The sequence below is a fragment of the Girardinichthys multiradiatus genome, chromosome 1, assembly GCF_021462225.1.
Source record: "Girardinichthys multiradiatus isolate DD_20200921_A chromosome 1, DD_fGirMul_XY1, whole genome shotgun sequence".
Classification (NCBI taxonomy): domain Eukaryota; kingdom Metazoa; phylum Chordata; class Actinopteri; order Cyprinodontiformes; family Goodeidae; genus Girardinichthys; species Girardinichthys multiradiatus.
In genome coordinates, this window is record NC_061794.1 from 4,050,782 (window position 1) to 4,074,996 (window position 24,215).

Below are 24,215 nucleotides of genomic sequence, written 5' to 3' on the forward strand. Positions count from 1 at the left end.
CAACTGTATATTAAGGTGAATATTTTCTTACATCTAAAACATGCCTTTAGGTTAATGCATTTTAAGGACAAAAACACAAAAAGCTCTGTGGTCTGGAGTTGTGATCTACTAATGTCTAAATGAATTAATAAAATAACAGTATCTGCACTATATTGCCAACACTATTGGGTCTCACCACCAAATCAATGAATCCCTGTGTTCCAATCGCTTCCATGGCTGCAGGCATACAACGTTTGATGTGGAGAAACTTGACTGGCCTGCACAGAGTTCTGACCTCAACCTTCTTCAACACCTTTGGGATAATTGAGAGCAGAGGCTGCAATTCTGGTTTTCTCATCCAACTATGAACACTCTCCTAAACCTTGAGGAAGATGTTCACATAATAGTTAAAGCTGCTACTGCTGGAAACCGTGGTCCATCAACGAACTGGACTTTCTAGATTAAGAATAAGATGTCATCAGTTCATGTACATGTAATAATAGACACAAATACTTTTGGCAATATAGTGTATATATACAGTCATGTTCTGTGTGGCCATCAAAAGTCCAATCGACAGCTCCTTTGGTTCTAACACCATCTGAGAGGCAGAACTTCTGAGGGTGACAGAAGAGATCCTTCTGTGCTGCAAGCAAAGGAAGCATGGAGGAGATCTGGTCTGGATGCAGTTGCTGCATCATTTTTAGTCAAGTTAAACAGACTGAACTCAAGATTTGTTTGGCTTCATTCTATCAAATAAGGTGTCTCTGATGAAAAACTGGGTTGTTTCCAATGCATTTAGAATTATTTTGTCAAATCTATTAATTTTTTGTTTAACATCCGATACATAGTGATGTTCTTTACTACATTACATCTAAACATCGACGCCCAATCAGAACCTTAGCTTGAAGATCCATCCATGTTCTCCTACCTTTGACTCGAAAGTAGAAGAGCAGAGTGAGCAGCATCCCTCCAGCCAAACGTGAACCACCACTCCTTCATACTCTGGATCTCTGGGTGATTTCCTGCTCAGTAACTCGTCCTCATCCAGACTTCTTCCACATCTCTAACTGTTCTCCTCATCCTGCTCCCGTCGAGCTGCTTCACCTTCTGTTCTGCTCTCTCTTCCCTCCCTGCTCCCCTCCCTCTTTATTCCCCTGCAGCCTCCTGAGAAGTGCTCATCTTCAGCCTTTTGCCATAAACACACTGAGTTAAACACATCAAAGGAGGCATAACTACAGAAACATCTGCAACTAACCTATTCTAACCCTAATCTGGTTGTGCAGCAAATGCTCCTGGCAGAAGAGAAAACTAAACCACATGACTGAGCTTTTTTTAGAGCAGTGTGCAATAATGTTGCAGTTTCAGCCTCATGCCCACAAGATGGCAAAAGTGTCTTTGATTTCAGCAGCAGTATCCTCTGGACCCTACATATTTTAACCCAAATATAAACTATTTTTACTTGGACATCCTAGATGACATCTACACTTGCCTAGAAAGCAGACTAGAGATGAATTTTATCACAGATCTGTGTGTCAATGCATCGATAGAAGACAGCATGGGACAGGTGATGTCCAGCTCACCACTTTAGGTTAGAGCTGCTGGGAATTCCAGCTATAGATGAAAGGTAAATCCAGGGAAACCAACTAATCCAGAACCAGGAAATTGTTTACAAATACATGGAAAACTGTTTCCTGTCTATGACATTTTAAACCAAAGCTTTGCTTGCAGTATTTATTCAATATGCAAAGAGGGTGAACGCTAATCTCACGTCTGCTTTAAGGTAAGCTGCTGTTTCCCATAATGCTCAGGGTGGCATCTGTTTTCTATTCTCTGGTTCAACTGCAGGTTAAAGGTCAGTGTCACCTACTAAACTGAACATTTCAATCAGATACTTTATTGTTGTTGTGTTCTCCACTTCAACGTATAATGAACTGTGTTAGATTAGTTTCTCCAGCTGATAACCTGCAAAACCGAAAATAAATTAAATACTGTTTTCTAAAAGATGTAATAAATGTCTGTTTATTTCAGATCAGGCTCATTGTTTATTATTGCGTGGCCCCCAGCTGCCATGACTAAAACACTAGGCTGTTTGAAATCAGTATTAATGTGGGCTTGTAGAGTTAAGTGTGAGTTTGTGCTCTTTTATGAGTTAGTGCTAATTTGTATCACCTTTAATTTTGCACAAACTTAGTCCATCATAAAGACTCCCCAACCTAAAACCTGATGTATTACACGTGTTGGGGTCATCCATTTTGGTCGCACATTGTGACACACGCAGCTCAACAGACGTCGCGGCTCTGACATCACTGGGAGCATAAACCGGTTGAGACGCAGGGTTTCGTTGCCATTTCCCGCCTGTCTCACAGGACAGCGCAACGGAGGCGCATATCTGGAGAGACAAGAGCTTGCAGGTGAACTTTTGCTCCACAAGGCGATTCCTGGAAGAGCTTGAAAGCTGGAAATCTGTCTGATACGAGAAGATCAGGAGATTTATTTGCCGATCGAAGACCACGCCGACACTCGGCGCAGGTGGGAACCCACAGAGGTTCTATTTCCAAGGAGATGAGTTTTCCTCCTTGTGTAATGCAGTCGACTAACGGTTCATCTTTTCCCCTCCTGGACGGATGAGAAATTACCGGTTTTTTCTTTAATTTGATCACGGACGCATGATTCCCCTCATTTTTCTTCAGACCTGATCCCTCCTCAACCGGCAGAAGACAGAAGGAGGCTGTGATTCTGATGTGGTAGTCTTCTGACAACTGGGAAATTTCCAGTTTTCCCACATCCACACACTTTGATGTGTGAATGCTGATTGGTGAGTAAGACAAGAAAGTGCTATAAAGGTGATGTCCATTTGGAGAAATAAGTCAAAACCTAATTTCCTACAACCTTGGTATGGACTTGCAAGAATCAAGACTAGAATATGTTTTGGGTTTTTTTCAGAAAAAAACTGCAGCTAAATGTAATTAATAATGGAAGAGAAAAACTGTATGAAACATTCAACCTGCTGTTCTCTGTTCTATAGTTGATAATCACTAGACATAAAGGTCAGTAGTAGAAGGCTGGACTGCTTTGAACTCTAACAGAAATATTCGCACTGAAGACTAAGTGTGCTGCAATACACCCTTTCCTTTAAAATAGAACATGTTAGGCAAACTAATGCAAAAGTACTGGGAAATTATCAACAGTTCAAGCAACCTAAACTCATCTCATGTTTCCAATGTTTAAAGCAAATGTCTTACAGTTGAATTTTACAAAGCCTCATCGCCACATCTGTGTTGCACACCTAAAGCTGCTATAGATCCCTGGCAGCACCGACCGTTGGCTGCGCTCCAACTGTGCATGTTGGATGTAGTACTTTGAATACCACACAGCAATAAAGAACCACTACCAAGACAAAAGTCAATGAATGAACGTCTGTACAGTTACGTTAGTGAGAATGTGTTCTATTCAATTTGATCAGGTTTGCGTTGTTTGAACTGATAAAAGCTCACTTTCTACCCATCAGATTCTGAGGAGCTGTCGGATAAATCAAACTTGAAACATCCGTTTAAAATCAAAGTGGGCAGAAGGCACCAAAATGATTGTGTGAATATTCTGAATTTAACAGATAGGACAGTAACTGCAGGAACTCCACTAAGAGCTACTTGGAGTGAGATTTGGAAATAATAATAATAATAACAATAATAATAATAATACACACTGTCTAGCAGGCTCCTTCTGATACACAAATTCTTTGGTTTAAAAGTTATGTAAAAAAACTGGAATGGATTATATTCATAAGAAAACATCCGGAAATATTGAGGCTATTGAAAATGCCATGTTTTTGAATCTCCATAATATACTACATGTAAACATGTAAAAAATAAAATAAAATACACCCTAAAATTATTTCCAGTGTTTGTCATGATAATTGTTCATATTTACTGATCACAGGATGCTCTAGCATCGCAAAGGTCAACATGGACTGACCCAAGTATCTGTATGACAGTTCTGTTGTTGTTATTAATAGAGAGACTAACAAACACTACATTAAAGAAAAGTGTTGACAGTCTTGCTCCAATAAATATTCCCAAGAACGTTAGCGATAGCAGCTCCTTGCGCCTCGTTACATCACACAACAGCTCAGGACTGCTGAGGAAACATCAGTCAAATTTGACCAAACTTCCAGACTTCCCACATGCCAATCTGAAAAAGCTTCCAATCTGTGGACACACAACCCCCTGACCCCAAACATGTTTTATTTCCGCACAAACTGAAACTATTTAGTATGTAAATGTAAACCCCTCAGCTGACAAGATGATTAAAGCCATAAATTCCACCCTGAACACTTTCATTTAGGACACGCTCATAGAAGAATCTCCCTCTTAGCCAAACACTCTTGGACAGGCTTTGGTCTTTCCTTGCCAGCCAGTGTTGCAACAGCAGGGAGGTTACACAAGCATTTTCTGCATTCTTTAACAGCGAAAAGGGAAGGCTATTCTGCAGGCTGGAGACAATTATCAGCACAACCTTCAAGACATTTTTACTTAAACTGAACTTGTCTGCAACAGCCTCAGTTACTATCATTGAATCAACACTTTGGCTAGAAAAACCATTAAAACCACAATCAGTTTGATTATAAAGATGATTTATACTTTAAGAAATTTAGCAACTGCAAGCAAAGACAATACATTACTGTCTGGGTTTACACAGGTTATTTTTGATTAACACTGGGGAAACAAATGGATTAACAATATTCAGAGTATGAGGCTAACCTGATTATGAATTTAAAAAGTTGTATGCTACTTATAAACTGAAAATCAAATATTTAAAAAAACTAAAGCATCAGATTCTGTTTTTTACTACAAGCTAATTTGCTCTGGCAAACCTAATGAGCCATGTTTACCTACATTATCTGAATAGAAATCCAATACTAATCCACATGATATTTTAAAATCCTGGTATTATAGTTACACAGATAGTAACAGGAAAACCACTACATCAGTAAAATCCTTTATTATCACATTTAAGTTAGTGATAGAAATGACACACTTGCCTATTATAAATCTGAGCAAACAAAGATCACATATGGTGTTCCTCAATGCTCCTTTCTCAGGTCACTTCTAGTAAGCATCTACATGATCCCCCTAGCTCAAATCATGTAGTATTACAACATGTCTTACTTCATCTTTGCTGATGACAGACAACTTTATATCTTTGTGTCACCTCATGAGCAGAGTCCCTTTCAGTCACTAAGAGAGTGCATCCATGATATCAGTGTGTGGATGGGTAAGAAATTCCTCCAGCCAACTGCCAATGAGAAAGTCAGTTACTGCTTTTGGTCCCAAAAGAAAAAGATTAGAGGTAATCTAACTAAACTTGTTTAAACTAAAAACTGCAGAAAATGCTGTTGTTGACAGAGCCCTGACCAACACCAGATCATATTACACCAATTCTTGAGTCACAGCACTTGTTTGAAATAAATGTAATACAATGTAACTCTGTTAGAAAATCAATATCTATGGCATTATAACATATCCAACTGCTCCAAATGAACAATGGCAGAGGCTAGATAACAAAGAGAATAAGAGAAGAATAAAAGCTGGTTTACAAAAAAACAAAAGTACAAAAGCTGACAATAATATATTGCAGATCCACGATGCCTTTTAACACAAGAAACATTTGACAACAGAAAACTACTTCAATTCATTTCAAAAATACTTTATGAATCCCAAAGGGAAATGAAATGTTGTTGTAGTTCATATCATGCAGGTTTCTTGAAAGAGCCGTTGTAGATGCTGATGGCTGTGGGCAGGAAGTCTCCTGTAGCGCTCCGTCTTACAGCAGATCTGAAGAAGCCTCTGAGTGAAGTTGTTGTAGGACAGTTTCATGAAGATGCTAAGGGTTCTCCATAATGTTCTTCATTTTATTTTATGAAGAATCCTTCTTTGCACAATGATCTCCAGAGATTCTAGAGGAGTCCCCAGAACAGAGCCAGCCTTCTTTATTAGCTTGTTGAGCTTTTTTAAGTCCCTGGCTCTGATGCTGCTTCCCCAGCAGATCATGGCAGAAGAGATCACACTCTCCACAACAGACTTATAGAAGATATGCAGCATCTTGCTGCAAACACCAAAGGACCTAAGCTCCCTCAAGAAATATAGCCTCCTCTGTCCCTTCTTGTAGATGGCTTCACAGCTGCATCTCCACTCCAGTCTGTTGTCCAGGTGAACACCGAGGTATTTATACTCCTCCACCACCTCCACTTCTTCTCCCATGATGGAAATAGTGTTTGACCTGTTCTTGTTTCTCTTAAAATCTATAATCATCTCCTTTGTTTTAGTCACGTTCAATGATTGTTTCTACACCATTCTGCTTCCGCCTCTGCCTGCTGAGACGCTTTTCTCCTAAGCTCCCTGCTTGCTTGCATTCTTTTACTCCTAACTTTTTATCTCTTAGCCAAAATTACAAAAACATTGGACTAAAACTACTTCTTACCAGCGACTCCCAAGGATTATTATTGTTATTTTATTTTTTTTTTTTTCTAAAGGATTTTGATGTTTTTATAATCGAACTCAAAAGAAAGACAAGTTGACGCGAGCTAATCAGCACAAAATGCCTCCCTTCACCACAGAGGACTTCGACAAACTTTTAAAGAAATTGGCTGTTTTGGAGATGAAAATCCATCGACTAGAAGTGAATGTGGAGGTGAATATGGGGTACAACGATGATTCAACTCTGCCTGTGATCCCAAACAGTGACAGCCAGCTCAACGACTCAGCCGGCAATCAGAACACTGAGAATAAACCTCCCCGTTGAAATCCACGGGAGAGGTGGACCTCCCCATTATACAACCCTCCCCCGCAGACCTCCACCACCTCCTAATTTTTCTCCTCCTAATCAGGACCTTCAAATCACTTCTCTGTGATGCAGTCTGGGCCCCAGTGGTAACTCTATCAGAAATGAGCATGTCCAGGAAAAACTTGGGCCCCTAATAGGAGATAATTGTAAAATCTCTGTGCTTATACGTGACAGAAAGAACAAAGCCAAACGGATAAGAGACAGTAATAAATGAAAAAAAAAAAGCCATAAAATGTCAGGTACAACCAGACACAGAGTTAATATCAGCAACTAAGTCATATAAACTGGCTTTATTGATCATTAGATCTCTGTCAGGAAAATAATTTTTAATCAATGACTTCATTATTGACCACAATCTTGATGTTATGTTTTTAACAGAAACATGGTTACATGAATTTAATGAAGCTCCCATTCTGATACAGTTGATGCCTCCGAACTACAATTTTCTTTATGAGAGCAGACAGCTAAGAAAAGGTGGAGGGGTGGCTACTTTGTTTGAAGATTTTTAGAGTGTAAAAAAGTATTTCTGGGCAAATTTGACTCTTGAATATTTGGCTCTCCAGGTAAAGAGCCCTGTCCGAACCATGTTCTTGAATATTTCCAGGCCTCCTAAGTCCAAAACAAACTTTTTCAGTGATTTTGATGAGCTTTTATCTGTGATATGTGTTGATTATGACTGTTTAATTATAGTGGGAGACTTCAACATTCACATGGACAATCTTGAAGACAGAAGTGCAATAGAACTATGTGACACTCTTAGAAATTTTGGTTTGACTCAAGATGTTAAACAGCAAACGCACAAACAGGGACATATTTTGGACTTGATCATTACTAAGGATCTAAACATTTCCAAGGTGTCTGTAACTGATGTTGCCCTATCTGGCCACTTTTCTGTTATTTTTGAAAGCATCATCTACAATGGGTCAGTTTGCCAAAGAGACATTATAAGAAAAACGCATCTTTAAGGACGGTGCTGCTGAAACCTTTAACCAGATTTACTCTTCTACCTCCACTTTGCCCTGTAACACTGTAGATGAGCTGGTAGATAACTTTCATTCTAAAATCTCATACATCATTGATTCAATTGCTCCAATTAAAGTGAAAGTATTTCTGGAAAAGAAAATCTCTCCGTGGAGAAGTGCTCCACCAGTCAGAAGTGAAAAAAAGGAGTGTCGAAAAGCTGAACGCAGGTGGTGAAAGACTGGACTCCAGGTTCACTATATTATCTACAAAGAGAGACTATACAGATATAACCTACAACTGAAAAATGCAAGGGAATCTTTCTTTTCTGAGATCATCAGCAAAAACATAAACAATGCTCGTGCATTATTTGCCACGGTCGACAGGTTAACAAACCCTCCTGTAACTGTAGCATCTGAACTCCACTCTACCAGGGTCTGAAATGAATTTGCTAACTTCTTCACTAAAAAATACCAAAAGATCAGAGGGGCAGTCAGCACATCCACATCAACTCCAGTACCAAAGTTGTCTCCAACTAGAACTGATTTTGACAAAATTTCCCAATTTCACCAAATAAACGACAAAAACTTAGAAGAAATCATACGCCAACTAAGCTCTTCTTCCTGCTGTCTTGATGCTGTCTCTTTCCTTAAGAAAGCTTTCCCTGTAATAACATCTGATTTAACACAAATAATAAACGCGTCCCTCTTGTCAGGAGTTTTTTTCCAGGCCCTGAAAACAATAATTATCAAACCTCTATTGAAAAAGAGCAACTTGGACAAGCTGCTACTACAGAACTACAGGCCTATATCAAACCTCCCCTTCATCAGCAAGATTATTGAAAAAGCTGTGTTTCAGCAGTTAAACAACTTCCTAACAATGTCCAGCCGCTTCGATGTCTTCCAGTCAGGCTTGCTGCTCACCACAGTACAGAGACTGCTCTTGTCAAGGTGTTCAATGACATCCGTATAAATGCAGACTGTGGAAGAACCACAGAGCTGGTATTATTGGACCTTAGTGCAGCATTCAACACTGTTGATCACTCCATTTTATTAGAGCGCCTGGAAAACTGGGTCAGCCTTTCTGGTACAGTACTCAATTGGTTTAAATCCTACTTGAAGGACAGGGACTTTTTTGTGTCAGTATGTAACTTTACATCAGAGATCACAAAAATCACATGTGGCGTTCCCCAAGGGTCCATCTTAGGGCCCCTCCTATTCAATATCTACATGCTCCCCCTAACTCAAATTTTAATAAACAACAACATAAGTTATCATAACTATGCAGACGACACAGCTATACGTTACGATGTCACCAGGTGACTATGAACCCATTCAAGCGCTGGGTAAATGCTTAGAAGAAATCAATGCATGGATGGGCCAAAATTTTCTTCGGCTTAATCAAAACAAAACTGAAGCAATAATCTTTGGACCAAAGGAAGAGCGTTTAAAAGTTAGCACAAAGCTTCAGTTAATACAGCTAGAAACCACCAGTCAGGCTCGAAACCTGGGTGTAGTGATGGACTCAGACCTGAACCTTCAGAGGCACATAAAGACAGTAACAAGCTCGGCCTTCTATCACCTAAAGAACATCTCCAGGATTAAAGGACTAATGTATCAGCAGGACCTTGAAAAACTAATTCATGCGTTCATCTTTAGTAGAATTGATTACTGCAACGGTGTCTTCACAGGTATGCCTAAAAAGTCAATCAGACAGCTGCAGTTGATCCAAAAGACTGCTGCTCGCGTCCTCACTAGAACTAAGAAAGTGGAGCACATCACCCCGGTTCTATAGTCCCTACACTGGCTCCCTGTAGCTCAGAGAATAGAGTTTAAAATACTTCTGTTAGTCTATAAATCACTTAATGGCTTAGCACCAAAATACATTCCAGACTTGTTGTCAGTGTATCAACCACCCAGACCTCTCAGGTCTTCGGGCTCAAATCTACTCTGCATACCCAGAACCAGAACCAAACATGGAGAAGCAGCTTTTAGTTCTTATGCTCCACTAATGTGGAATAAACTCCCAGAAAACTGTAAAAGCGCTGAAACCCCAAGTTTAATCAAGATTAAAAACGTATTTATTTAGAGTGGCCTTTGACTGTGCCATATAAAACATTATAAGTTAAGTTTTCAGTCCAATTGTCCTTTCATTTTCTTATCCATCATTCTATTCTCTTTATTTTATTTGGTTTTTTTTAAAATGACCTCTGTTGTTTGATTTTCTGTATCACTAATGTTTTTTCTTATGTACAGCGCCTTGAGTGCCTTGCTGCTGAAAAGCGCTATATAAATAAACTTGACTTGACCATGCCACAAAGCGGTCCACCAGCTCCCTGTACTCAGCTTCTTGTCCATCTCTGATCCACCCCACAACTGCAGAATCATCCGAGTATTTTTGCAGATGACAGGAGCCTGTCTTGTACTGGAAGTCTGAGGTGTACAGAGTGAAGAGGAATGGTGAGAGTACAGCCCCCTGTGGTGCTCCTGTGCTGCCGACTACCTGGTTAGACACACAACCCTTCAGTCTAACAAACTGGTCTGCTCTGTAGAGCCATTTCACCATGCCCATTTTCAATTTCATTAAAAATCAAAACTTTTAGTTGGGGGACAATTTTTTGTAAAGTTTGGTGAGTTTTCATATATGCTTAGGCCACCAAAAAGCAGCTTTAAGGGTCAAAAAAAAAAAAAAGAAGAAATACGGCAATTACAATAGGCCTTAGGCTTGGGCCTAATAATCTTGTCAAATATACATCCTCAACAACTAAGTGTTACATGTTCCCAATAAAACCAATCTTTTCAGTTATAAATAAATGTAAACTACTGGCCAAAAAGAGAGGTGGTCAAAAGCAGCAATGAATACTGGTTAGCTGCTAGTTGGATACCAAAAGAAACAGTCTTACTGACTGTTTCTTTTGGCATCAAAAAGTAGAGATTTTTCTTTCAGTTAATGCAACAAAATATAGCTCCACAACTTCTGTTTGGAAGTTTATAGTGAGTGATAAAGACACAAGCTGACCTTTACATAATATCTGTTTGGTGAAAATCAACGTTGAGGAAGAAGCTATTGAAAAAAACTTTGGTGTTAAGGTAAGTTCATAGCAGGTGCCAACATTTATGCTCCAGTCTTCCTTCAGTAGCAGCTACTGCTTAAAAGTGAACTGGGAGTCTGTTCAGTTATTAGCACTACAAAATGTAGCTGATTTTAAATTGGCTCTGACTGCTGATTGAAAAATACTGAAACATGTTAGCTTTTAATTCAGTGCATCAAAATGAAAAAAACAGCATGTCCTTTGATGCAGTTTGAGTTCATTTCCTGCTCTTTTTTTTTTATTGTCTTTTTTTATGCACTAGTGACCTTTAATTTTTCTTATTTTATGAAAGTGAACAGGCAGGAAATGGAGAGAAAGAGTGAGGGAAGACATGCAGCAGAAGTCAAAGGCCCAGGACTTAAACCTGAGGATTAAGGCCCCCATACATGGGTCGCGCGTTCTACCCCTTTGCCACCATCACACCCATTTCCTGCTTGTTTTAAAACTACTAACCCCATCTCAGAACCTGCAGCACATTTATCTGTCTTTGTGACGAATAATTGCTGAATAAAATTAATTTTAACCAAATAAGGAAAATCACAATCATCCTAAACTGAACTTGGCAGGTCAGACCTCATCGATAATAGAAATCAGGATTGACTGGGAACAACCTGACTTGTGCAGCTCTTAAATCTAACCTCAAGTGTACAAAAGCACACTGCAGATTCCACACTGCCATTGTGTAATAAACAAAGATAAAGAGTAAATAGAAAACTGTGAAAAATGATGTACTCCTTGGTTGGGTGTAATGTCAGCTCAGATAAGGCAGCCACAAACAGCCACAGGAGCAAAAGAGTGAGTGAGTAGTTGCTGCACTGGAAAAGATTTAAAGATTTGTTGTGCAGGATTGAGTTAGCAAGTCAGTGAGTGGTGCTAGGCAACTGAGCTATTCTTCTATTCACTGCTCATTGCAGAGAAGGAAACTGTGAGATGATTATTTTTTTCCCCATAGGACCAATACAATGTTTAAATTAAATAATATAAATATATATACAGTTACAATAATAGCTGCACAGTTACATATTGTGTAAGTTCTCTTTTCTATAGTTGGCTAGTTAGCAATAGCAGAGAAGAGTCAGGGAACGTGTTAATAGACACAAAGAATCATGATTCCAGAGTCAGACATGTGACTTACGAGTGTTGAACAGTTTGTTCAGGACTCACACGTCACTCCTCAGCATTCATTATAGCAACATTATAGCAATGTTTACAACATTTAAAGTGTGCCTCCCACCATCATCATTACTCAACAGGTTCTGTTCCTCTCCCTTTTAAAATGTGAAACCATGTTTTGCTCCAAAACTATCAAGGAATTAAACTTCTTCACCACTGCTCAGCATTCTGTGGATAGACAGATATGAGAGTGTGCTGCCACCAGCGAAGATCAGCCTAAGACTGCTTATTGTCGCAGGTCTGGCTAACAACGGAACTATGCTACAGGAGTTCCACCACATACAGTCTGCAGCCAGGTGCGTTTGCCATGTTGTGCCCTGCCATGCCACCATGGAAACACAGATTTGTTTACCTTCCAAAAGGACATCTGCAACTTGTTTCTTTGCAGCTGGAAGGATTTTTGCTGATCCGTTTTTACTTTTGGACATTTGTTATAATGCATAACCATAACAACAAGGTGGTTGTTTTTGCAACCAGGAGAAGTTAACATCTCAAGAGCTCAAATAATACTTAAACTACGGTCCTAAATCCCTGATAGGTTAGAAAGGAGGCACCATGGATGCAGAGCTGGAGCAGAGGAGAGAGAGAAGTTGAAATTATCTCTTCTATTAATATTGATGGGCAAGATCCTTAGGAAACAAGCTGGATGCCAAGCCCTAACCAGGACCCAGCCAGAGTATCAGGAATGCAGTATTATGTGTTCTGCTGAGACATGGCTGCAGGATCATATCCCCGATTCCATTGTCTCTCTGGTGGGCTTTCTAACCATTTGAGCCGACAAAGATTCAAAGAGGAGCGGCAAACACAAAGGATGTGGATTAGCAGTACTTGTACAACATCATCTGTTGTACACAAGTACAACAGATGATGTAATCCAGGACATGTTAATGTGAAGTGTCGTTTCTACAGCTCCAGATATTGAACTGTTAGCAGTAAGTTTTCGGCCATATTACTTACCACGGGAGTTCACCAGTGTTATTTTGGCAAAGGCTTACATTCCATCATCAGCTGTTAAAAACACCGCATTTGATGTCTTTAGCTCAGTTGTTGCTAAGCTACAGACACAACATTGCCATTCATTTGTGGCAATATCTGGTGATTTTAACAATGCTTCACTCTCTGCTTCACTTCCAATGTTTCAAAAGTTTGTCAGTTATTCTACCAGAGAAAACAAAACGTTGGATTTGTTTTATGCAAATGTCAAGGACTCATACATCTCAAAGCAAGACCTCTCTAGGTATATTAGATCAGAATCCTGTTTTTCACGATTCTGTGGGGCGAAGATCATGCAGGCATTTAAAAACTAATTAAAGAACTTTAAAATCAATCCTGAAATCAACCAGAAGCCAATGCAGCGATGCCAAAACTGGAGTAATATGCTCTTGTTTTTTGGTACCAGTTAAAAACTGGGCGCCAGCAATTTCAACCAGCTAAAGTTGAGTAAGTGGTGACAGGTTCAGCCCGATAAAGTGTAATGCGGTAGTCTAAAGGAGTTGAGATAAAAGCATGGATTAAGATCTCAAAGTGATGGCTTGACAGACATGGTTTAACCTTGGTTAGTTGTCTAGACTCAAAAAAACTGGACTCGACCACTGATTTGACCTGAACATCAGGCTTAAAGTCACTGTCCATCCTAACACCTAGATTCATTGCTGTGTGAGTCAACTGTTGTGTTATTGGCCCAAATCAGTACTGGCTTTGCAAGCATCACTGAGCTCAAACAAAACAGCCTCAGTCTTTAGTTTATTCCAAAGTAAGAAGTTCACTGACTAAAGTCATGAATATGCCATTTTAGTGGCATATAGATTTGGGTATCATCAAAGGAAGTAAATACAAAGAAAAGAGGGCCATGTACAGAGCCTTGAGGTACTCCACAAGTACCTCAGGGCAATAGAGGACTCAGCGGCTCCTAGACGGATACAAACACTTCTGTCTTTTGAATATAATCTAAACTAGTTTAAAGCTACTCCATGCACACCAACCAAGTCCTCCTACAGACAGCATATTAAGTGTCCCACCAGAGACAAAAACACACTGGACCATTGTTACACAGCTTTAAAGGACTCATATCATGCTGTTACCAGGGCTGCTCTGGGTTTCTCGGATCATTCTCTTATCCACCTCATCCCAACCTACAGACAGAGACTAAGAGCTTCCAAACCCACGGTTCACACTGCTAAGAAGTGGACTGAGGAATCAAAGCAGATGCTACAGGCCTGCTTTGAATGCACAGACTGGACTGTTTTTGAAACTTCAGCCACTGACCTAAACCAACTAATTGATGTGGTGACATCATACATCAGTTTCTGTGAGGACATGTGTGTGCAGACCAAGACCTTCTGCACCTTTAGGAATAACAAGCCATGGTTTACTCCACACCTCAGGAATCTGCGCAGGGAAAAGGAAGAAGCTCACAGCAGTGGAGATTGGGCGCGGTACAGGCAGGCCAGGACCAGACTTACAAAGGAGATCAAAGCAGCCAAGAGAAGCTACAGTGAGAAGCTTAAGAACAACCTTTCTACTGGTGACACTTCAGCTGTATGGACCGGTCTGAGAAACCTGACTGCCTATGGGAGCCCCCCCACTCATCCTGAACAGAGTCATCTCCTGGCCAACCGTCTGAATGGCTTCTACTGCAGACATGACAAGAAGCTATTCACACCTCAAATCATCCCCTCCACATCCCATTCAGGAACAAGTTCTTCCCACAAAGCTACCAACCCCCTACCTTCAGGTCCTCTGCCTGCATTAAAGATCTCTGAGGAAGATGTAAACAGGCTCTTTCAGCGCATGAAAACAAAGAAAGCTGGAGGACCTGATAACGTCTCCCCACCATGCCTGAAAGCCTGTGCAAATCAACTCGCTCCGATCTTCACAAGGATCTTCAACAAATCACTGGAGAAATGTGAGGTCCCCTCCTGCCTCAAACGATCCACCATCATCCCGGTTCCCAAGAAACCCACCATCCTAGGATTAAATGACTACAGGCCTGTAGCCCTGACGTCTGTGGTCATGAAATCCTTTGAGCGGCTGGTGTTGAAGCACCTGAAAGACATCACAGGCCCCCTGCTGGACCCCCTGCAATTTGCTTACCGAGCAAACAGGTCGGCAGATGATGCTGTTAACTTAGGTCTACACTTCATCCTGCAACACCTCGACCACCCAGGGACGTACGCCAGGATCCTGTTTGTAGACTTCAGCTCGGCCTTCAACACCATCATACCAGACATCCTCCACCAGAAGCTCACCCAGCTCAACGTCCCAGCCTCCATCTGTCAGTGGATCAACAGCTTCCTGACGGACCGACAGCAGCAGGTGAGACTGGGGAGCATCTTCTCCCGATCCAGATCAATAAGTACTGGTGCCCCCCAGGGGTGTGTTCTATCCCCACTCCTCTTCTCCCTGTACACAAATGACTGCACCTCATCGGACTCGTCCGTGAAACTCCTTAAGTTTGCAGATGACACTACTGTCATTGGACTGATCCAGGACGGTGATGAGTCTGCATACAGACAGCAGGTGGATCGGCTGGTACACTGGTGTGGTCAGAACTACCTTGAACTGAACCCACTCAAGACTGTGGAAATGGTGGTGGACCTTCGGAGAACACCACCCCCATACACCCCCCTCACCATCCTCAACAACACTGTATCGGCCGTGGACCACTTCAGGTTCTTAGGAACCACCATCTCTGAGGACCTGAGATGGTCTTCACACATAGATACTGTTCGAAAGAAGGCCCAGCAGAGACTGTACTTCCTGAGGCAACTCAAGAAGTACAACCTTCCACAGGAGCTGCTGGTCATCTTCTACACTGGCATCATTCAATCTGTCCTGTCTTCATCCATCTCAGTGTGGTTTGGCTCATCCACAAAACAGGACAGGTCCAGACTGCAACAAATAATCAGGAATGCAGAGAGAATAATCAGGGCTGATCTTCCCTCCATCCAGGACTTATACAGGTCTAGGGTCAGGAAAAGAGCTGCTAAAATCTCTACAGACCCCACACACCCTGCACATAAACTGTTCAGAGCTTTACCTTCAGGCCGCCGCTACAGAGCACTGTTCACTAAAACCAGCCGCCACAGAGACAGTTTCTTCACCCAGGCTGTTTCTCTGTTGAACATTCAATAGAGTACAAAACAACAGCATACAGATGTTGCAAATGCACCATTTTATTATATATGTGTATATTGTACATTGTAAATATGTATTTTCTGTAATACAAAAACAAAACCAAAGAGCAAAGTGTACCAGAGTCAAATTCCTTGTTTGTATGTACGAACTTGGCAATAAAGCTGATTCTGATTAGACAGTGGGATCTGATGGTCCCACTGTCTCATCGGGACAGTTTTAAAGGCAGCTGTTAGGTTCAACAGCCGCAAAACAACACATTGGAGAGCTGACTTAGTACTGTGACGGGTTTTAAAGCCATACTAAAACACCTCAAGAAGGTTGTGGTGATTGTGTGAACTCAACTTTTAATAGACGACCTTCTTAATGTTCTTGAACATGAAAGGGAACTTGGTCTATGTGACAGTACAGTGGAGCCCATATCTGGTTTTTGAATCAGTGGTGTCGCTATTGCATGTTTAAAGCTCACACACACATGTTCATTTAAATGGTAAATGGACTGAACTTATATAGCGCCTTTCCAGTCATACAGACCGCTCAAAGCGCTTTACACTAGAGCCACATTCACCCAATCGCACTCACTAACGCTCACACATTCATACACATTCATACCGATACGCAGATCGGTAGGCAACTTGAGGTTAAGTGCCTTGCCCAGGGGCACATCGACATACAGCAAGAGGAAGCTGGAATCGAACCCACAACCTTCCGATTGCAAGACGACTACTCTTCCTACTGAGCCACAGTCGCAAGCTGCCAGTTACAATTTTTAGGACAAAAGGAACCAAGGTGGAGAAAACCTATTTAAACAGACAAAGTAGGCCCGGATCATTTAAAGACCCAGCAGGGCTCATCTGATCAAGGTTCTTTTTCAGAAAGGGCAAAGGGACCACCTCAGACTGGTTAAAGACAGAAGAGCATGTGACAGAGATGCAGAAGTCACAGGAAGCAGGGCTAATTAGAGCCTTAAATACTAGCAACCCTATCAATAAAAAAGGTCACACTTCAGTGGAGTTTTTCATGCCAGTTGGTTGTGGGGCATTAAGAACAGAGTTAACAGTTTTAAAAAGAACACAGGGATTCTGATGGTTGGAGACAACAATATCAGAGAATTACTTGGTTTTGGAAGCTTTCACAGTTCTCTGATATAAACCCCAGCTCTGCCTCAGTGATTGGGGACACACATCGTCTCTGGTGAAGTGGGTAACATACTCAGTGAAGTTGGGGAGAGTGGACAGGGAGAGAAGATTAAAATCCTGTGTGCATCCTGCTGTGTTTGGAGTTTGCAGATAACAACACATGACATCACAGGCTGCTGCAACATTTGAAGACGGGGGAACATACACTGTTATTGCGATGACATGTAAACTCCCTAACTGTCCATATTGTATACAGTCACTTTGACAGTTAAATATCCAGAGTTGCATCATCACACATAGCAATACCTCCTCCTCTCTTCTTAACACTCGCTTTGGTTTTATCGACCAGGAATAATTAAATACCATCCACATTTATGTGAGTCCAGATTAAACACAGTTTCCTACGTCTAAGGCAGGATCATAAAGCTGTTCGCTCGATAGGCCTCTTGATGCCAGGTAGGAGCAGCCAATTTATCCATTTTGTTGGGAAAGGGACCCACTTTTCCCATGATTATCGAGTACAAGACAGACTCCTGTCATATGCAAAATACTGATTCTGATTCTGCAGTCATGGGGTGGATCAGAGATGGACAAGAAGCTGACCACAGGGAGCTGGTGGACCGCTTTGTGGCATGGTGTAGAAACAATCACGTCATCTTTAACGTGAATAAAACAAAGGAAATGATTCTAGATTTTAAGAGAAACAAAAATAGGTCAAACACTATTTCCATCATGGGAGAGGAAGTGGAGGTGGTGGAGGAGTATAAATACTCTGTGTTCACCTGGACAACAGACGGGAGTGGAGGTGCAACTGTGAAGCCGTCTACAAGAAGCGACAGAGCAGACTGTACTTCTTGAGGAAGCTTAGGTCTTTCGGTGTTTGCAGCAAGATGCTGCATATCTTCTATAGTCTGTTGTGGAGAGTTTGATCTCTTCTACCATCATCTGGTGGGGTAGCATCATCAGAGCCAGGGACTTAAAAAAGCTCAACAAACTGATAGAGCAGACTGGTTTTGTCTGCTTTATCAGAACCTCTGGAGATGGTTGTACAAAGAAGGATTCTTCATAAAATTATGGATAACCCTGATCATCCTCTTCATGAGACTGTCCTACAGTGTCTTCAGTCAGAGGCTTCTTCATATCCACTGTAATACTGACCACTACAGGGGATCTTTCCTGCCCACAGCTATAAGCATTTACAATGGCTCTTTGAAGAAATCTACATAATATGAGATACATTTTATTTTTCTTTGGGATTAATAAAGTTTCACTGAATTAAACTGAACTGAATACAGATTATCAAAACTAAACATATGCCACTGTTGGTAACAGATCATAATGATGAATACCATGCCGTATCTTAGGCCTTGCAATGATAGTTTAAAATCGGGATCATAGGCAGCTATCTTAAGAATTTTACCTCTCTTTGCAGGTTGCAATCATTAACCCCTTTCACCCACACAACTAAAGAGGCTTTATCTCACTGACTTACTATCTTAGGGATTTCTCACTCTTATTCTACTCAGCCCAGTAATGGCTGGACTGGAGTCTTATTGATGATAATTGTATTGTCTTTCACTAAGCCCCTCTAGAGGAAATATGCTATTGTTAAAACACCAAGCAGTCCTTTAATGCTGGAATATGCCTACCCCATCTCTCTTCCAGCAGGTGAAGAGTGGAGAACCTCATTCTTGGACAGTTTTTAGCCCAGACAAAACTATAACTGACTTGTCTGTCTGCTGTTGGATGATACTGGTGTTTTTCTTGAAATACCAATCTATGGAATACGCGGTAGAAAATGACTGACTGACTGACTTTTAACAACTGGCATCGAATGTGATGTCCTGACTCAGAGCTGTGTTCTCATATATGGGAGGAAATTTAAGTATACACTCAAACAGAACAGTGTACACTAGTACACAGAACACTGTACAGTTTGGCAAAATAAGTTAAATTTTGACCTTGACAACCACTTTACGGCATCTATAGCTGTATTGTATAAGATTGCAGCACGTTTAAAATGCTTTCACTTCAAATTATCATGTGAGAACAGCAAGGTGACCTGGTCAGGCGTGAGGTTCACTGAGCAGAGAAACATTGACTAAAACAAGAACATGAGTTTAAAAAAGCTGCGACAGCAAGGAGAGAGTAGACAGAAAAGAAAGGACACTGATGAAGGGACAGAGGGAGGGGTAATATAAGAAAGAGTGGGAGTTGAATATAGAGGGAATGCCACAGGGGAGGTGTCTGAAATGAGGCCACTTCAGTTCAAGGGAACTTAAACACGAGTCGGCTTGATACAGTGGCTCAGCAGAGCTCTCTTTCTGCATCGCCTGTAGCCTCCCTATTGGTGGAGACTACCAATAGGGTGCAGCGAGACCATTGTTGTACGGCTTGTTTGTGCCAGCTGAAGTGGCAGCCCAATGGGAGCATTATGCAAGAGAGCACGCAGTTTGTGGATTAGCCTTCTGAACAGATGTGCTCCGGGCTAACACCATTCACGGCAGGTTCAATAGCAGGACATGCCAGTAGCTCCAAATCCTGTCACACAACAGAAATACGGTCAGCAGCAGACGCAGAAAATAGGATGTGCTGAGAGCAACACCTCAAGGTGAAACTGCAGTCGTTACAGCTTTAATAATGCCAAGAGCTTTCTAAGGCCCTCAGTAAAAAGGTCATAAATGCCAATACATCTGCCAAGGAAAAGAAGGACATTTTAAAGAGAGGCTGAAAAAAAGGATCCTAAAACCTGTGTTCATTTAGTTATAGTTTGTTTAATATTATCAATCAGCTTTAAGAACCTTTGAAAACTTCTTACAATTAAAGGCAAATCTGTGTTAGGTGTAGGATTTTGGAAGAATAGTTGACTTCCTGTACAACTGTTCTACTACATACATATTTTGCAGTGGTTTTAATTACTTAACCGTGATAAGAGGGACTACAGTGAGTAGAACACGCAGGTAAAACAGACTTTCCACCATGTTGTAGTTTCATTTACAGATAAAGGCTTAGAAGTTGTCTTTAATGGGCGCTGATGGTGTAGCGGTTGAGCGCGTGACCATATGCAGAGGCTACAGTCCTCGGAGCGGCTGTCCTGGGTTCGAGTCCTGGACCCGGCGACATTTGTCAAATGTCTCCCCCTCTCTCTACCCCTCTTTCCTGTCTGCCTACTGTCAAAAAATAAATAAATAAAGGCCACTAGTGCTGAAAAAATATCTAAAAAAAAAGAAAAGAAGTGTCTTTAATGAAAGAACAAGATGGTGCAGCAGAGGAGAAGAGAGTAGAGGTCTGTGTGGATGTGTAGTCAGAGTCAGATGAAATGCAACATGACTGTTCTGACAGCGGACATTTGGAAAACTATTGGTTACATATCCGATTTAGTACCATATACAGAAGAGACAAAACTTGGATTGTTTTGGGGGTAAATAGATTGAAATTGGGCTATTCTGACTGAAATTAAAATGTCTGATTTGGGTCGCGTTTGCCTGCAGCGTAAACGAAGTCTAGGGCAAAGACTTCACCTACAGTAGCAGTCACTGTTCCACTAAAGGATATTGTTAATAGTTTTGTTCTCATTTTATCATACCTTTCTACATCTTGTTATGATGTGGTCATAATATTGTTGGCTCCCTTTGCTCAGCAACTTAACAGTAACACAGAGACAGCTACATCAGTTATGACTTTCATAAACAGTGCACTGCTGTGTAACGTTTACCTTCTCGATCTGCGCATGCAGGTCGCTTTGGGGCCCTGTACCGTTCAGACAGAAGTCTGATGGCGGTCACATTTACTTAGAACTTGAACGACCAGGCACAGAAAATCAAAATCTACAGTATGAACTTAGCCATAGTTTAATTTCTACACATGTACAAAACTGTCTTACTTTTCCATTCCTATAAACAAACTGTCCATAAATATGCCTGTTCCTTGTAAGCGCAGTAGAAACTGCCCATATTATTTATAATGTTATGTTTTCAATTCATTGGTTCTTTCATAGAAAATCTAGCAAGACATTGCTCTGAGTTTTATTTAATGCTAAAACATTATGTGATCTTATATATAAAATTAATGATTTTCCCCATCATGGCCCTCTGGTATCAACTTGTGACTGCTATCCTACCAGCCATCCAGCAGGACAGGCCTGTTAAAGTATGGAACATTATTCTGCATAACTCTTTCTGTTGTAATGAGAACATTCATTCCATTCTGTTAGAGTCATCGCACAGAATAGGGGAGGGGGCTCATGATCTGCAACCCATATAGCCGGCCACAGCCAAGCAGAGTGGCAGCGCTCATAAAAACACCCCAGTCCTAATATCTCTAATCTCTTCCCTGAGGATTTGTAATAAAGAGATTTGTCAAAGATGCCCTGGTTAGAGACAGTTTCAATCATCTGTTGTTGAGAAAACCATTTCTCTTATGGAGAGAGATATGGCCTAAAACATAAGTCAGACAGCCATGTTACTTAAAGGTTTATCTTTAACCCAGTTACTAAAAATAGACGGAGAGAGGAAAAAGTGGAGCTACTGAAATAATTTGAATTCTGACTTTCTTTTTCCTCTCAGACAAAATAAAGATGCAGCCCTAAACTCCCTGGACACAATCTGCTATACTTTGATCACAATCACATCAAATAAATGTAATGTTTTCAATTCATATGAGATAAGAAAAGTAGAACAAAAAAAACTATCCAAAAACCAGGTGGTAGCTATTTATACACAGTTAAATACGCCGCCATACAAATATAAGCGTTGCTACGAGAGCATTTGGTAACATCTTTCCTATTTTTCCCCAAATGTCCTGCCGAAGCGTTTCAGGAATACCACCCTTAGAAGCTGGCTGCCTACATGTACCAAGGTAGGTTTGCTCTACAGAAGAGATATCTGAAGACGGAGTCCTACATGTGTGATTGGTTGCATTAAACCAAGACCCGGATCCAGCACCAAAGTAGGCAGGCCACATTTATGTAGTAGTTACCTGTGTTTGTATGACTATCATTTTTACCATTTTGATTATTTTTGTGTTTACTGTGTGTGTGTTGTTGGATGGTGGTAACATCCGCACACATACAGGCTTTTACTAGTGTCTGCTGTCTGCAGTCTGTGTTGCTGACAATCTGATGCAGATATGGATCATTATTCCAAAAAGAGAACAGGCGTTTCATTTTCTTTCTAAATATGTTCATTCCCAATCAATCTCTGTTATTAATATCCTGGGTTGGGTAACAAAGCTTTTACAGTTATTGTCAGCAGTCAGATGAAAGAACCTGAACCCAAGGTTCAGACTCATGTTTAATAAACTGTAGAAGCTCCATGAATTGTGACCTCTGGTCTCATTTTAATGTTTTTAAATTTTGCTAAACAAGTCCATGCATTTGTTACTTAAAGGCTGGACTAGTGTGATTCTTTGCTATCAAGAAGTCCACAAAATATAACTACTAACTAACCACTAACTTTAAGCTCCCTCTTCCAACCTACAGACTTGAAAACTGGCTCAGTGATTATCTGCTCAGTTGTGTTTCTCTCCTAGATGAAGCCACTGAAGGAGCTACTACTGCCATTAACTCACTAAACATAGAAAGTACTCCTAAATCAGTGTTTCCAGTCGGTCGTGGCACATGGTCACTCACACAAAGCCAGGTTCTGGTTCTGCTGGAGTTCACAATGTTCTCATATGTCAGAACAAGGAACAATACTTGTGATGTCACCATCTTATATTTACCCCCGGCCCACCACCACCTATTTCTTTATTTAAAGATTAACCAACAATCTGGGATAAAATGTAACACTAAATGCAACAGTGCAAATGGTCAAAAACTAAAAGCTAAATTAAAACAAAAGCAGGCCAAGATGCCATCAAATGAAGCGGTGTCAAGTATTCAGCATGTAAAGGTGAGTAAATCTTCATCGGCACAGACAGAGTGTTCGCAAGGCATGTAAATAAGTGACATTATTATCGGGTCATTGTTGTGACATTCCAGTTCTGTTGACATACATTCTGTAGCCTTGGTGCCTACATGTGGATTTACATGGAAACACTTTTCAGAAGAGCCACTGTGGTTTTGATTAAGCTTTAGTAATGTGCCTCTAATGCGATGTGTGTGATGATATGCTATGTAATTCACATTGAATGCTGCTCTTGGCGCAAACATAAACCAACATGGCTGAGAAGGTAATCTGGACTCTGAATCCATTACAGATAAAAACACCTTGATCAGGATCCCAGCCTGATCCGAGATCAATTAGAACATCCTCATTCCAAATGATTGAACTGTATTGCATGTCACCAGCCAATCAGTGATATCAACACCTGTTTATTCATGCACAAATAATACCTACACCTAAAGTGAAGACTGATGTGCTAGCAGTTGTAATAAAGAATGTGAAAATGTCAAACTAAAGCTGCGTAATACACACAGTGTGTCAGAAGGCCAAAAATGGAACAAGGTCAGTGTTTTCTCTGACTAACAATGGCTCGCCAGCCCACACTGCACCTACAGCTCACAAGGGTCATGGAGTGAGAAATCCACCCAGCAGTTCCTCAAGCTGGTAGCTCGGAGCAGTTACTCCTGGGAAATCAGCAACAAGGAGAAATGAGGATGATGTCCTGCAGCAGGGAGGTAGTGAGAACTTGTGTTGCTCATTCAATGTTTGACTTTACCCAATCAGCACAGGAATAGAATCAGAATCAGCTTTATTTGCCAACACTGTGTGCACAAACAGGAGTCTAACTTCAGTTCCGAGCGTTCATGCTGCATAGACATTAGATACAAATGAATAAACTTTAAAGGAAATAAAATTAGTTAAGGAATAGTATGTACATGACTGTGTATGTCAAGCTATTTTTGCTTTATATGTAAAGAAAAGAATAGGAAGATTGTGGTAGTGCAAATAGGCCAA

General features: G+C 40.9%; 1 protein-coding gene across 4 annotated transcripts in view; it reads right to left on the reverse strand.

Annotated features, from left to right (window-relative positions):
• Positions 1-24,215, reverse strand: part of prkcz (protein kinase C, zeta) — a 227,597-nt gene that overhangs the window by 139,125 nt on the left and 64,257 nt on the right. Inside the window, exon 1 of one of the 4 annotated variants that reach the window (XM_047364813.1) lies at positions 908-1,102. The exons of the other annotated variants lie outside the window; for them this stretch is intronic. Coding sequence (XP_047220769.1) covers positions 908-944 — 37 coding nt within the window. The 5' untranslated portion in view covers positions 945-1,102. Of the gene's footprint in view, positions 1-907; positions 1,103-24,215 lie in introns of those variants that run through there. 4 annotated transcript variants of the gene reach the window in all.